The sequence below is a fragment of the Carettochelys insculpta genome, chromosome 3 (genome assembly GCF_033958435.1).
Source record: "Carettochelys insculpta isolate YL-2023 chromosome 3, ASM3395843v1, whole genome shotgun sequence".
Classification (NCBI taxonomy): domain Eukaryota; kingdom Metazoa; phylum Chordata; order Testudines; family Carettochelyidae; genus Carettochelys; species Carettochelys insculpta.
In genome coordinates this window covers 55,461,508-55,478,322 of record NC_134139.1, presented here as the reverse complement: position 1 = coordinate 55,478,322, position 16,815 = coordinate 55,461,508, and the positions used below count along the sequence as shown (strand labels likewise).

Below are 16,815 nucleotides of genomic sequence, written 5' to 3'. Positions count from 1 at the left end.
TACTGTGTTAGGTGAACCATTGGTCTGACAGCATGGTCTTTATGTTTCTTATTTTTTTTTTTTGTTTCTTAATATTAAAGTATTTGTTTCTATTTAGATAAGATATAACAGTTTGCTTCTACTTATAGGGTATGTTTGCACAGGAGCCTTTTTTCAAAATAAGCTATTCTGGAAGGCCGCATCTATGCTAGACCCCTCCTTTCAGAAGGGGCATGGCAATGGGGGATTTTGGCAGATGCTAATGAAGCGCTGCCATGAATATGCAGCGCCTCATTAGCATAATGGTGGCTGCGTGCAATTCGAAGTGCCACTTTCGAAATGCAAACTGCCCATGTATATGGGGGCCTTCCGAAAGGACCACCTGATCTTGAAAGTACCTTCTTCCCATTTAGTTTTGCATATTTGTGACAGCGCCTCATTAGCATCTGCCAAAATCCCTCAATACCATGTCCCTTCCTAAAGAACAGGGCTAGTGTAGACATGGCCAAAGAGCTATTCCAAAATAGTTTATTTTGAAATAATGCTGCTACAGACAAAAAGGCATTTCAAAATAGCACTTAGCTATTTTGAAATACAGGGTCTACACAAAATAGAACCTATTCTGAAGTAGCCATTGAGGTTTATGTATTTCAAAATAAGCCAGCCACTATTTTGAAATAATTTGCAAGTGCGGTTGTATTGTGTAGACTCTAGGATGAATATTTTGAAATAACTTTGCTGTGCTGACCTACCCGTAGTTTACATATGAACTGCTCACATAATAACATATACTAGGTCATATATGCAGGTACACTAATGAGTGTTTTAGAGAAAGAGTACATAAAGAGATATGTCTGGTTCCTAACGATGCGCATCAAACAATCACTTCATGTTAGTATTTATAATAAGCAAATTGAAGGTTAATATAACTCAGATATGGTTTCTAATGTGATTATATCTGTTCGCAGTTGATAATATTTATTGACGATGTGAATATGCCAATACCAGAGGAGTATGGTGCTCAGCCACCACTTGAATCAATCAGACAGTTTTTAGATTTAGGAGGCTTTTTTGACACTAAGGAACTTGCATGGAAGGTACAGTATGGATTTCAGACTTTTTTTTTTATCAATTCTAATAATTTGGTTTTTGCAGAGGATTAAAGTTTAATGTAAAGGCTACTGACCATTTCATATTAATATTATTTTTACTGATAACAATGGAGTATATTTTAAATGAGTTTTCCAGGAAGGATGGGGAGAGCCTTAAATGTGTCCTATTGGCTGTTCTGTAGACTGTGGAATTTGTTAAAAAAATTTGATTTGAGAAGCAAACAACATTTTAAAAAAGAATATTTTAATTATAATTTATTTAGAAAATATTTTATTGTATTCTAGTTAAATAGATCACATGGCAGTTTATGAAAGTAAAAATACATATGCATTTTTTTTTTAAATCTCTCATTCAACACATACCTTGCTTCAGGAGGATACAGCTCCCCTCCCTGTATTCTTACAGAATGCCTTTTGTCCTGGTCCTCTCTCCTGAGGATCTTATTCTCTTTTCAGAACCTTATTTCGTAGCCACTCTTAAGGTTTCTTCTTTCTGTAGTGTCAGGGCATACAATGAGGATGTCATGCATTAAGCAGTAAGTAGAGAAATGCCTGATGCAGGAAATCCCTCACTGTATTAAGATCACTGTGCAACACCTCATGATTTCCTCAGCAACTGTGACAGACCAGGTGCGTGCTCCATAAACACTCCACATTTCCTTTTCTTTATAATAAAAGAATAGAACTTAAATTTTGAACCAAACAATGAGTATGTGTATATAAACACAAGATTTCAAAATAAACATATAATTCCTAAAAACATTTGCACTAATGTGGCCCTTATTGAGTCAGTTTAAATAGTCCTGAGCCATATTCTAAAAATCAAATCTCTGAGTGGGGTGTCATCAGCCTTCAAGCCCATTTGAAGTTATCTGTGAAGATGATGCGTCACATTCCAGATTCTCTGTTTATTGTTCTGGGGAAGTATTGAAGATGAATTCAAGTCCCCAAGAGAAATTCTTTAGGAATCTCCACTAGTCAGGATCTGAGAGTTTCAGCTATAATCTGAACAACTGAAAGTGACTGATAACTTTTGAACCAAACTTTGTTTTCTGGCTTAGTTCAGGTAGTGCTTTTGGTCTGAACTGAACCTTGAAGTTTATTTGCTGCCAGATTTTGTTTTACGTCATCCCAGCTTTAAAAACGCAGAGCTGAAAAAGACCTCAAAAATCATTGTTCCTCTCCCCCCTCCCCCCACACTGAACCATCCCTGATCAAAGCCACCTACAAGGAGGTAAAAGGGGGCAGTTGCAGTGGAACTCAGTGATTTAAAAGGTCCCTGGACTCCGAGCCCTTTAAATCGCCACTGGAGCACCACACATCACAGTCCAGGTGGCACTGAGGGCTGCCTATAGGAGGTGAGGTGCAGACCGGGAGGTATTTAGGGCTGCCAAATGCCCCACCCCTTTTGGAGCTACACACACACTCTCTCTCTCTCTTTCTGCCCAGGGTCCAGCAAAATCTATTGCCAACCCCATCCCTGAGAGGTGTATGTTTAATCTGTTCTTAAAAATCACCATTGACAGAGACTCTACAACTTTCCTTGGAAGGCTATCAAGAACAACACTATCACCTAGCATATTCTCTGCATTTTGTAGTGTGCATTTGATTTTTCCTTCCTAAGCGAAGTACTTTGCACTTGTCTCTGTTGTCATTCATCTTGTTTATTTCAAACCAATTTTCCACATTTTCCAAGAGTCATTCTAAATTCTAATCTGGTCCTCTGAAGTGCTTGCAACCTCAGTTTTGTCTGCAGACTTTGTAAGCATACTCTCCACTCCATTATCAGTCATTAATTAAAATATTGCATAGTATCAGACCGATGGATGACCTGACCTCTCTTGAGCCTCACTCAAATTGCCTTCCCAGTTAGACAACAAACCACTAATAACCCTTTTAGACTACAGTTTTTCAACCAGCTGTGCAGGAACTGAACAATAATTACATCTAGACTATGTTTAGTTGGCCTCTGAGAATGTCATGTTGGCTTATGTCAAAAGCAGATAGCTTTGAAGAGTGTAATAATTCAGTGATTTTTCCCCCCATTACTACATACTTTATAGTTCTCTATTGAAGTCTGAATTTAAATACTTGGTTGAGGCCACCATAGGGATTATTGATTGTACTCATGCTCTGCAGCTGTTTATATCATAGTATCTTTCAGGGATTTTGGAGAGTTTTTCTTTCTGAACCACCAAGTGGGCAACAATGTGCTAATGTTAAAAAGCAGACCGTCAGCCATGTAAAGGACATTTTGGTGTTTCCAGTATGGCAATAGGTCTCTTGGACGCTGATTCCTTTGATCCCATGCTCTTTAGACAATTCAATTAAGTTTCTGGCAATTCTTATCCTTTATTTGTTCATCACATATTTGCTGAAGTCCATTTGCAGATGCTGGAATTGCTGCCAGGGTAGGGTCAGTGTAGACTGATAACTTTGGTAAAGTCTTTTTGTCTTTCATTGATGGATACTAAATTGGTGCTCTAGGGAGAATGTCTGCACCTATGTGTTCTTTCTTTGGCATATATTCAGTGTAGGAAAAAAAAAAACCTCTTCAGTGATCATCAAAATCTTTGACTACTTGGTGGAAGGTCATCCAGTGGTTTTATATGGCCTATTTCTATATGAAAATCTAATACAGACAGATATGCCATTCACAGACCCAAGTGACCTAAAACTTTGGTTTCCACTTGAATATTCTGCTCTTTAGTTTCTGTGAGACTTCTTGATATCAAGAATTCTCACCGAAACCAAACAGCAGATTACTCAAGTGGAATCTGCTTCCAACATGCTGGATGTTTCAATTCATTAGTTAATCAGAAAGTTATGCACCTTAAATGGATCTAATTACTCACTTGTCATTGATGTAGAAAACATCCAAATGTAGAAAACATCCAACATATTTAAACAGTATTCTAGTATTGTTTAACAGTACAATTAATCATGTGATTGATTGTGATTAATTTTTAATTGCTTGACAGTCTTAGCAAATATATATAATTGTAGTTCTGAGTAACTCTTTCCTCCTACCTTTGTTCCAGTCACTGGATTTATATTGGAGATTAATTAGGCCCATTTTCTAACTACATTTACATTTGGATCAAAATGGAGACCTTGAAGTGAAAATCCTTGCAATAGCACAGGGGCTCTAAAATTTTCATTTTGTTTTGAAATGCTGGTTCAGTTGCTGACTTTCAAGTTTCTCCTATTTTGTTTCTCACAGAACATTCAGGATGTCTCACTGGTTGCAGACTGTGCCCCTCCAGGTGGTGGAAGAAATGAGATTAGCCCACGTCTTCTCACACGCTTTTGTCTCTTGGTTCTGCCTCAGCCTTCCTTACAATCCTTGCAACGTATTTTCCAGGTAAGAGACCAGATAGTTTGCAGAAAATTATATAAACAAGTGGAAGTTTTAAAAGAATGAATAGCCAATAAATTTCACTTACAATATCCCATTTTTTTCATATTAATCACAAAATTGTATATAGTATTCTATAGGAAAAGAGATGGCTTTAGGCATTTAATAAACCCTCATTTTGTGGGAACTCATGTTCAAACCAAGCATAGATTTGATTTCACTACTTAGGAAGCACTTAGTTTTATGATCTTGAGTTAACTGAAATAATATTTAACAAACAATTCCTAGAGAGTTACTATAGGTCAATCTTCTGAGAATTCACAGTTGTGAGATTTTGGTTATGTTAACCCTCAAAGCACTAAGGAAAATTTTTAGCTTACACAGATTGAACCTTTCTGGTGCTGTACAAAAGGACCCCCAGTCACAAAGGTTGTCAGTGGCTGGGAGCTCAGCCAACCTAGTGACAGGCAGCCCGGCTGGCCCAGGACAGAGAGCCACTGTCAGCTGGAAGCACAGAGCTGCTGGCTTCTGGGGGAGAGGGAAAGCAGTAGGGAGCCACTGCCTCCTTCAATGACAGGGAGCCCTGCCACTCAGATTTTGGCCAGCCCAAAGTGGCCTGGCCTCCCCTGGTCCAGCATACTCCCTTCTTTGGGATTGCTCAGCTCCTGAGAGTGCTGGACCAGGTTGATTCAACCTGCATAGATAAGTTTCCTTTGAGGATCAATAAGAGATTTAGCTCATCTTCAGTTTTCATCTATGTGATTGTAGCCAGAATATCTTCCACTTCAATAACTACTGCATTCATGGCACCCTCTGTTTCAGTGCTGAGAAACTTATTGGTGTGTTCCATACTGGGACCCCTCTCATCATGAAATAAATGGCTTTACCACCAATCTTGTAGCCATTGGTACTGCAGGTTAAAGAGAGATCCCTGGTACCAACCTTTCCTGTACAAATACAGTTCACATAAGATGCCTGTTCCTCCCTTACAGAAGGTGGTGTAATAATTGGGTCATAGCATACCTACTTAATTGCTAGCTTAACTGATAAAAGGTGGATAAAGACTCAAAAATTGTCATAGTAATTTGTTATATAAAACTAGTTTAACAACTTTGTTAAAAAGGATAGCAAAAATCTTTTTAATCCTTGCGTGTCTCATGATTCCACCTTGGTCTATTTCACTTATAAGCAAAGACCATGTTTTTATTAACAACAGCATTACCAAGGAGATTAGGGGAGTTATTGTTCCTGATGGCAGGGCATTTACTATACAAGTTCTGTTATCCATCATTCAGTTAACCAGAAAGCTCAATTAACCAGCATTTCTGATAGCTCCCAATACAAATCTAGTAACCAAAATTGCTATACTGTCCAGCATAGTATGCAATTGCATTTTCTACTTTTATGCAAAGGAGGCAGAAAAGAATAAGCAAGAGGAAATCAGGGATTTATTTATCAGGGATGGCCTTGCAGGGCTGTAAGATCTTGAAGTGCCTTTTGAATCATCAAAGAAAGATGAAATTATGTTCAGTACAGTTTTAGTGTTAAGTTTATTTTAAGTGATCTGGATGTACCCCATTCACTGCCCATAGTGAGATGTAGTATCCCTAAGATCACTTATTCTATGGAAAAGTTTATCTGTATACACCTAAGTGCTTCAAGAAACCAACCACTCTGCAGTGCAGTACTACTACTGAATTGATGAGTACCTATGTACTATTTTGTACTTTATTCAGTTTAGTGTTTCTAATTCTTTGAAAATTGGTATTCCATTGTTAAAGCATAACTCTCGGTTAACCAGAATATTCAATTAACCAGCATCCTCCATTCCTACAACATGCCAGATAACAGAGCTTTTACTGTATATGCTGTCTTCCATAGAGGATCTCTCATTAAAGGTCCATTCTAACTCCTTACCAAAGGTGATGTTTGATTTTTACTTGAATCCTATCACTCATATGCTGATTTTTTTTATTGAAATCTCAAGCTCACAAGGATGACGAGACTGCATTCTTTAGAGGTCTATAGGGCACTTCCCTTTTACACAGATTAGGTAAAACTGTTCTCTCTGACTCTGTTGTATATGCAGAAACAGTGAAGGTTCAGGCTGTTATTGTTCACAGAACATATAGACTCGTAGGGCTGGAAGGGACCTCAGGAGGTCATCTAGTCCAGCCCCTGATTCAAGCAGGATCCATCCCAACAAGGACCTTGTCAAGCTGGGAATTGAAAACCTCTAGGGATGGAGATTCCATCACCTCTCTAAGCAATGCATTCCAGTGCTTCATCACCCCCCTGGTGAAGTAGCTTTTCCTAATATCCAACCTACACCTCTCCCTCTGCAACTTGAAACCATTGCTCTTTGTTCTACCATCTATCACCACTGAGAACAATTTCTGCCCATCCTCTTCAGAGAATCCCTTCAGGAAGTTGAAGGCTGCTATTAAATCACCCTTCTGTCTTCTCTTCTGTACACTAAATAAACCCAAATCCCTCAGCCTCTCCTCATAGGTCATCTGCTCCAGCCCCTTTATAATTTTAGTTGCCCTCCACTGAACCTGCTCGAGCACATCCATGTCCTTTTTATAGTACGGAGCCCAAAACTGGACACAATATTCCAGATGTGGCCTCACCAGTGCCGAATATAACTGGGTCTCACTGTGCAACAAAACTTTAATGTACTGGCCAATGAACGGTCACCTCCTAGGATTATTGCCTGTTTACCTGCACTCAGGATGCTTACTCTCTCTAAGGAATGTTCCTATTGTGGACTTTGTAAGGACATGTTGCAATGACATAAAGCTGAGTGAATGTGTGGCTGGATGTAGAACTGATGTGAACTTTGGGAATTAAATTCTATAGTCTTTGTTTCAAGACACGTGATTCCCATTTCCCACATGTCAATTGCTATATTTGTGGACATGCACTTGAGAAAGAAGTAGTAATTTACCTGTACACACACATTCCGCAACATGCCCTATATCCCTGCTACTGCAGAATCTATTTTCGTAAAGATTGCTATAATGAAGAAACTGGGGGGCAGTTTAATTGGTCCTGTCTTGTAACACCCTCATTTGGAGACATAAAAAAACTCAGGACACACACCTTACCCAAACAGGTATTGCTGACCAAAAGTCTGTTGCTCAAGTACACTGGGTACACAAATCAGAAGTGGACAACATATCTTGAAGAATCAAAGTTACTTTGCAGATAAAAAAGAATGTCTTTTCCTGTTAAAATAATTAATGAAAATTATAAATTGCTGCTTTTTGTCCTATAAGCTTTGTTTTGTTTCAGCAATTAGCAGTATGCTTCAGCCTTTCTTAAGAAGCGGTACTTAAATCCTGTACATTTTTCTTCTTTAGGTTCATCTGGGAACATATCTGTATAACAACAAATTCTTGTCTGAAGTTCAGAAATGCAGTGACTTTCTAACTTCTTCCTCCATAGCTGTATACTATAGCATATTCCGCAGCATGCTGCCTACGCCAGCGAAGTGCCATTACGCATTTAATCTACGAGATCTCTTTAAGGTTTGTTATACTACACTAGACAGTTAGATTACCATAAACGTATTCTTAATATTTGTACACAGTGGACAAGCATGAGCATGTATAATTTTGTCTACCTAATTTAGCATGGTTCTTGGAGTTAGATTATTAAATTAGTCTTGGCACTTGCAGTCCTATGATAATTTCAATTTAGTTTATGAGATACAAGTGAAATATATTTGGAGATTTACGTATATATTCCAGTCTTTGGTTTCAGAATTGCCAAGATCACTGAGAATTTGATAAATACTCAGGAGAAAACAGAGGGTGGAATGGGGTGGTGACCTTCAAATTACAAATTGTTCATTTTAAAAGTATTTATTGCTGCCTATCAGAGTGGCCATATCAGGAGCAATAGATAGTAACCTATATCTTATTTGTGCACTGATATATACTGGTGTATCTTACCTGTGTGTCTTTCAATAAAAGAATGTGTTAATATGAGAAACAAATATCTATGAAATAAATAATTTGGCCAGGTGTATCAATGTGGGATTGTGGTGGGCAAAGGGGGCAATCAGGCTCACCAATATCAGGGTTAAATGGAGCAGTTGCCTAAGGGCCTGGTATTTCAAAGGAGACCAGAGCTCCAGTGCTGCTGTTGATACTTTGTCAGCAGTGGCAGCTCAAGCTCCAGGCCCTTTTGAAGGGCCACAGCAGCACTGCTCCGATGCCCCATGTGGCTCCAAAGGAGAGAGAGGGGGCCCCAGCACCAAGATTCAGGTGGTGCTAAGGACTGATTACCCTAGACCCAGCTCCCTTTTACCCTAGGACCCACCCATTCTGGGCACAGAATTGGACCACCCTCCCACGTTATCCCAGGTCCCACAGTGGCTGTTGGCCCCACTAGGGCAGTTGCCCCAGGGCAAAGAAATTCAAAAAGGCCCAGGGCTCCCAGACACCCTGGCTACTACTGTGGTAGTGGCAGACCTGGAGCCTTGGTCCCTCTCAATCACCACAAGAGCAACACATAGCATTCTCCAGGCAGTGCTGTGGGCTGGGGAGGGGGAATGACACAGTCAAACCAAGAAGGCTGATGCAGAAATGCCTAACATAGTGCATGCTAGTGGGAAGGGGGTAGGTTTAGAGAATTAAAAAAAAAAACAAAGAACAAGTTAAAAATTACTTAGAAAAATTAGATGAATGCAAGTCACCAGGGCTTGATGAAATGCATCCTAGAATACTTAAGGAACTGATAGAGGAGGTTTCTGCACCTTTAGCTATTATCTTTTAAAAGTTTCTGAAAGTCAGGAGAGATTCCAGAACACTGGAAAAGGGCAAATATGGTGCCCATCCATAAAAAGGGAAAAAAAGAATAACCCAGGAAACTACAGACCAGTCAGTTTAATTTCTGTGCTAGGAAAGATAATGGAGCAAATAATTAAGTAATTCTTATGTAAATATCTGGAAGATAATAAGATGATAGGTGACAGCCATCATGGATTTGTAAAGAACAAATCATTCCAGACCAATCTGATAGCTTTTCTGACAGGATAACAAGTCTTGTGGATAAGGGAGAAGTGGTGTATGTGGTATACTGAGACTTTAGTAAGGCATTTGCCACAGTCTTACATGATCTTCTTATCAATAAGCTAAGCTAGTACAACTTAGATGGGGCCACTATAAGGTTGGTGCATATCTGGCTGGATAACCATTCTGAAACAGTAGTTGTTAATGGTTCACAGTCATGCTGGAAAGACATAACAAGTGGGGTTCCGCAGGGATCTGTTTTGGGACCATTTTTATTCAATATCTACATCAACTAAGTTAGATACTCAATAGAGAGTATGCTTATTAAATATGAAGATGCTACCAAGCTGGAAGGGGTTGCAACTGCTTTGAAGGCTAGCGTCATAATTCAAAATGATCTGGACAAACTGGAGAAATGGTCTGAGGTAAACAGGATGAAGTTTAATAAGGACAAATGCAAAGTATTCCACTTAGGAACAATCAGCTTCATACATATAGAATGGGAAACAACTGTCTAGGAAAGAGTACCACAGAGAGGGATTTGGAGGTCATAATGGACCGCAAGCTAACTATCAGTCAGCCGTATGATGCTGTTGCAAAAACAGTAAACAAGAGTCTGGGATGTATTAACAGGAGTGTAGTGAGCAAGACACAAGAGATCTTTCTTCCGCTTCACTCTGTGCTGGTTAGGCCAAGTTCTGGGCACCACATTGCAAGAATGTGGAGAAATTGAAGAAGGTCCAGAGAAGAGCAACAAGAATGATTAAAAGTCTAAAGAACATGAGCTACAAGGGAAGACTGAAAGAACTGGTCTTGTTTAGTTTAGAAAAGAGAAGACGGGGGAACATGATAGCAGTTTTCAAGTACCTTAAAGAGAGTTACAAGGAGGAGGGAGAAAAAAATGTTCTCCTTGGCCTCTGAGGACAGGATAAGGAGCAATGGGCTTAAACTGCAGCCAAGGAGGTTTAGGTTGGACATTAGGAAAATCTTCCTAACTATCAGGGTGATTAAACACTGGAATAAGTTACCTAGGGAGGTTGTGGAATCTCCATCCCTAGAGGGAGGCATAGCTCAGTGGTTTGAACATGGGCCTACTAAACCCAGGGTAGTGAGCTCAGTGTTTGAGGAGGCCCTTTAGGGATCTGGGCAATTAGATTTTAAAAAAAAAAAAGTTTGTCAGGGATGGTGCTTTGTACTGCCAAGAGAACGGGGGACTGGACTCAATGACCTCCTGAGGTCCCTTCCGCTCAATGTGGTGTGAGATTTTTAAAAGCAGATTAGATATATATACCTATTGGGAATAGTCTAGATGGTGTTTGGCCCTGCCGAGAGGGCAGGGAACTGGACTCAATGACTTCCAGTTCTAGTATTCTATGATTCTGTAGTCCTTGAGTCACTGAGGATTGCCTTCTGGCCTTCTGGAGGTGTGGATTCAGGCCTCCCTCCACCTTACCCAGGGGTCCAGCAAGGCTATCTGCACTCCTGATTTTGGTCATTTTTAGCCCTGCAACAAGCAGGCACAACTACATTGGTATTTATTATGTTGTGCTTCCACTTATACCAGGGCTGAATTAACACTTTGAGTATGTTCATTTAATGGAAAAATTAAGGTTTTAGTCCAGGCTGAGCAGATATATCAGTCCTTGTGCATGATCTACAGAGATATATATTTTCACATGTGTGTGGCCAGGGAAGATGGGGAAAGGGCAATTATTAGGTCAGGAATTGTTTCTATGCTTAGTATGCATGGTGTAGGAACTGCATAGCTGCATCTACGCGTGCCAGCTACTTCGAAGTAGCCGCGCCAACTTCGAAATAGCACCTGTCACGGCTACACGTGGCAGGCGCTATTTCGAAGTTGACATCGACGTAAGGCGGCGAGACATCGAAGTCGCTATCCCCATCAGGAGATAGGAATAGCGCCCTACTTCAACGTTCAACGTCGAAGTAGGGAACGTGTAGCCGTTGCGCGTCCCACAACATCGAAATAGTGGGGTCCGCCATGGTGGCCATCAGCTGAGGGGTTGAGAGACGCTCTCTCCAGCCCCTGAGCTCAATGGTTGCTGCGTGCAGCGGCCCCTTAAAGGTCCCCGCCCCCTGCCTTCCTGTGCAGGAAGCTGAGAGAGCGTGCAGGTGGCAGCCCAGCCACGCGGCCAGCCTGCATGTCTCTGAGCAGCCACACCAACCCCCGACTGCTGTGATGGCCGCCCCCCAGCCCCCTGAGCACCCCCAGCGCACCCCCCGCAAGGGGAGCCAGGGCTCCCAGATTGGCAGCCAGGCTGGGAAGCGGCAGCGGAGCCCCTCCTGGATGGAGGCCGAGCTTCGGGACCTGCTGGGGCTCTGGAGTGAGGAGGAGGTGCTCCAGGTAATGGGGAGCAAGAGGCGGAACGCGGATGTATTCGCTCAGCTGGCCAAGGGCCTCGCCGCCCGGGGTCACCCTGCCCGCACTCCTGACCATGTCAGGACTAAGGTGAAGGAGCTGCGGCAGGGTTACGCCTGGGCCCCGGATGCGGCCGGCCGATCTGGGGCCGCCCCTGTCACTTGCCCCTTTTACAGGGAGCTCAGGGCCATCCTGGGCCCCCGGCACACCTCCTCCTCTCCGGCCACTCTTGATACCTTGGCCGACGAGTCCCAACAGGCCCTGGAGGCAGAGTCCGCCCCGGAGGTAAGCCCTGCACCCAGGGGCCCCCCCAGGAGCCCACCCCTGGGGCACTGGAGGAGGAGGAGGAGGGGGAGTCCTCCTCCAGCGACGTGGGGCTCCAGATCCACATCCCGTCCCAGAGCTCCAGCAGGGCGTCCGCCCACCAGGTGTCCCCCGACCGTGGGAGTGGACCATCAGGTATGTACCCCCCCGGCGCACACCCCCGGGGTTGAGGGGCAGGGGTAACAGATATGACCAAGACCCTCCACATGCCCAGATGACCATGGCCCCAAGGACAGCAGTGGCATGTCCCTCAGAAGAGTGCATCAATCCCTGCCCCCCCAGCACGACAGTGCCATGCCCCATCCCTGGGGATGTGGGGAGCGGAACCTAGGGTCCCCCGGGGGGAGGGGGTGGGACACCCATCAGCAGCAGCAGCAGCATCTCCCAGGGACGGGGATGGGGAATCAGCAGCAGAGGGGTGAGGGGACAAGGGCCACGGCTTGGGGCCCACACTAACGGCTGTCTCCACTCTTCTTCCTTCCGTGTTCCGCAGCTGCACCATCGGAAAGACCGGAGAGCGCCGGCGAGGTGTCAGTGGTCCCGGAGAGCCCACCGGGGCCATCACTCCAGGCCAGCCCCTCGGCGGAGCACCGACCGGCCCCAGGGCGGGGACAACGGCGGAGCCGGCACCATCCGAGGACAGCGACAGACCTCCAGCTGCTGGCCATCCTTCGTCGACAGCTGGAGGTCTCTGAGCAGCACCTGCGGGTGGAGGAGTGGCGCCTCGAAGTCCAGGAGCGGGCGCTGGCTGGTGCCAGGAGGCATGGGGGGCCTTCATGCACACATTTGTGCACTTCACAGACTACCTGGCCCCCCATGCCGTGCCGGCCGCCGCTCTGCCCGCCCTGCCTGCTCCACCCGCCGCTCCACCCGCCGTTGCACCGCCGTCCGCCACCGAGGGCCCTTCCGCCGAGGGGGACCTGGGGCCAGCTGACACCCACCGGCCTTATCTCCCGGTCCGCCCAGCCCCCAGCCAGCCCCGGCGTGGGCTGCGGCCGAGGCGCGGCTCGTGGCTGCCCACCCCCAGCGCTGGACATTAGGGGGTGTGGGGCCCAGGACGTGGCCCCTCCCCCTTTGTATATATCCCCTTCACCTATCTTTTGTAAATAGTTTGTATTAGACCCCTGTTCTGTTTATGTTATGATGATACCGGCCCCCCCTGTAAATAGTTCTCCCCTTCCTTGTCTTCCCCTTTTTTTTCCTTTCATCTTATAATACGTATATACATAATATTTATTTTGGCTGTACATAGTTATGATATAATAATAAGAGTTCAACATATATATTCTGGTTTCACGAAAAACATGTCTGTTTTTATTTACAAGAAAAGTTGGGGGGGGTGCTCTTGGGTGCTCTGTGGTGTGGGCGTAGGGGCAGGGAGTGTTGTGGAGGATGGGGGGGGTGCAGTGGGGGGCCTGCCAGTGTTCACCCTGCAGCCTCATCGAACTGGGCCCGCAGGGCCTCCCGGTCCCGGGTCCCTTCGGGGTCCACCTGGAGACTGAGGGCAGTGGGTGGCTGCACATTGGCCCTGCCAGCCTCCACAGCCCAGCCCTGAAAGAAGGCCTCCCCCTTGCTCTCGACGAGGTTGTGGAGGGCGCTGCATGCGCCCACAATCTGGGGGATGTTGGTGGGGCCCGCATCAAGGCAGGTGAGGAGACACCTCCAGCGCCCCTTGAGGCAGCCAAATGTGCGCTCCACCACCTGGCGCGCGTGGTTCAGGCACCTGTTGAAGCGCTCCTGGCTGGCTGACAGGTGGCCCGTGTAAGGGTGCATGAGCCAGGGCCAGAGGGGGTATGCCGCGTCTGCGATGACGCAGAGGGGCATGGTGGTGTCCCTGACAGGGATCTCCCGCTGGGGGATGTAGGTCCCCTCCTCCAGCCGGTGGCACAGGCCCGAGTTCCGGAATACCCGGGCGTCGTGGGTGCTGCCAGGCCAGCCCACATATATATCCAGGAAGCGGCCCCGGCTGTCCACCAAGGCCTGGAGGACTACTGAGTGGTAGCCCTTCCTGTTTAGGTAGCATTCTCCACTGTGCTCCGGGGCGCAGATGGGGATGTGGGTCCCATCCAGAGCCCTGAAGCAACTGGAGAAGCCCAGGGTGGCAAAGCCCGTGATGGCGGCATCTGGGTCCCCAAGCCTCACGAGCCTGTGGAGGAGCAGGGCGTTGATGGCGCGGACAACCTGCAGGGGAAGCACATGGGAGAGCACCAGTGAGGGGTGTGCAGGGTGTGTGTGACCCTCCCCTGCCAGGGTCCCCGTCCCCTCCCATCCCCTGCCAGGGCTCCCCTCCCCTGCCAGGGCTGCCTCCCCCTCCCACCCTGGGTCCTCTTACCTCCATGAGGACAGCCCTGATGGTGGCCTTGCCGACGCCAAACTGCTGGCCCACGGATCGGTAGCTGTCTGGAGTGGCCAGCTTCCAGGCAGCGATGCCAACCCATTTCTCCACACTGAGGGCACGCCGCATAAAGGTGTCCTGGTACCTCAGTGCGGGGGTGAGCCACTGGCATAGCTCCAGAAATGTCTGCTGGCTGATGCGAAAGTTCCTGAGCCAGCGGTCGTCGTCCCACTCTCCGAGCACCAGCTGCTCCCACCAGTGGGTGCTCGTGGGGTAGCTCCACAGCTGGCGGCGTGTGAGGGTGGCGGGGAGGGGTGCTGCAGGGTTGGGGGTTGCTTCCTCCTCCCCTGTGGGCAGCTCCTCCTCTGTGACTAGGATGTGATCAGCTGCTTCCTGCATGGCATTGAGCAGGGCGAGCACTGCTCCTACAGGGGCGGTTGGGTGGACCTCTGGCTGCTGCTGCTGCTGAGGGTCCATGACTGTGTCGCTTGAGGTGTGCATGCCTATGGCTCTGCAGACCGCGTGCTGTGCAGGCTGTGTGTGTCTGGGAGGGGCCCTTTAAGGGAGTGGCTAGCTGTTGCCCTGGAAGCGCTAGTCCGCCCTGTGACCCTGTCTGCAGCTGTTCCTGGCACCCTTATTTCGATGTGTGCTACTTTTGCGTGTAGACGTTCCATCGCAGCGCCTACTTCAATGTGGTGCTGCCCAACATCGACGTTGAACATTGACTGCTCCAGCCCTGGAGGACGTGTAGACGTTATTCATCGAAATAGGCTATTTCGATGTAGCGTTCACGTGTAGACGTAGCCCATGTGTCACAAACTGTCCAATGTCTCAAAAAGTGCACCCGCAGTCACTTTAATAGCTTATGTTTATGGCTAATGCTCTGTTTCAGTCACGGGTATTTTTAGTTAAAATCATGGATGAATCACAGGCTCTAAACAAAAATTCATGGCCCATGATCTGTCCATAGCTTGTACTGTATACCTCTAACTAAAATCTGGGCTTGGTGGGAGGGGTAAATTGCAAGCGCTCTGGGGTGAGTGGGAACTACAAGTCCTCCAAGGGAGCCAGCTTAGGAACCCTACTTGTCCTGGGGGTGGGCTGGGATGGGCTTGGACTGTGCCCAGCTTGGACTGTGCCCCTGCTGATTCTGGTCCAAAGTGCATAGCTTGGGACCCCCACTGAAGTTGAGGGGGAAGGTTGACAAGGCTTATCTGCTCCATACCCACCATTGCACAACCAGGGCCACCGGGGTTGGAGCGGGAGCCTAGGTGGCTGAGAGGACACATGGGGGTTGGGGCTGGAGCCACAGAGGTGGTGAACCAGGGCTTCAGTGGGGTTGGAGCAGGGGCCAGGGCTGTGGGGCTTGGAGCGAAGCTGAGATATGAGCCGGAGCCAGAGGTTGGAGCGAGAGCCAGGGCTGGTGGGGTTGGAGCAGGGCTGCTGGAGCCAGACCCAAGGGGGCTAGAGCTGGAGCCACAGTAGGTTGAGCTGGACCACAGAGGTTGGAGTGGGAGCCAGGGCTGAGGCGAGTTGGAGCGGGGCCTCTGATGCTGGAGCCACTGGAGGTTTGAGTGGGTGTGGGGTGTGGACCATGGCTGCAGTAGGGTTGGAGCTGGAGCTGCCCCACGTCCTCCAACTAGGGCAGACATGGGCTGGACCTGTGTGGTGGGGCAGGCTGCCACCCACAGTTCAGGGAAGCCAGGAGCTTCGTTGGTGGGGCAGCAGCCCTCTTCCCAACACCCCAGCTAGGGTGATCTTCTGTCTCATTTTGGCCAGGATAGGGGTCATTCCCCATGTCCCATATTTGTTCAGGGGAGATATGGCCACCCTACTTATGACTGAGCAAATATGGGCTGTCATCTGACTGATACCAACACCCCTGTGGTAGGGCTGGGATTGAGCTGCACCCTGTACTCACTGTGCCTCAGAGAGATACAATATTTTCTGTAACTTCTTGATGATAAGGGATGCAATGTACACATTTGTTTCATAGTCCACCTTCCCTGGCTAGCATTATGTTGTAAGCATGGTCATGGCCCAAGAACTGTCATGTTACCATCTCCTGTAAGGTAGAAGAAGGCTTGTTGTGCCTTCTCAATGCCTTTGAATGCATGTGCAGAGGAAGAAAATATCTACCGTTACTGAGAGGTATTTGAATCTTTAGTTCTGATTAAAATGTATGACATTACGGTTGCTAAGCTACCATACATTATAAGATGTTTTAAAAATAAATGTACCAGGATCTCTTTTAGTAATCCAATTATTTTAAAACTTCATATAAACACTACATATTAAAATTGCTA

At 46.5% G+C, this 16,815-nt stretch overlaps 1 protein-coding gene across 1 annotated transcript in view; it reads left to right on the top strand.

Moving 5' to 3' along the window:
• Nucleotides 1-16,815, top strand: part of DNAH14 (dynein axonemal heavy chain 14) — a gene marked incomplete at its 5' end in the record, with an annotated part of 447,359 nt that overhangs the window by 271,354 nt on the left and 159,190 nt on the right. Inside the window, 3 exons of the mRNA XM_074988409.1 lie at nucleotides 948-1,076; nucleotides 4,315-4,455; nucleotides 7,815-7,982. Of these exons, the coding sequence (XP_074844510.1) occupies nucleotides 948-1,076; nucleotides 4,315-4,455; nucleotides 7,815-7,982 (438 nt within the window). The remainder of the gene's footprint in view (nucleotides 1-947; nucleotides 1,077-4,314; nucleotides 4,456-7,814; nucleotides 7,983-16,815) is intronic.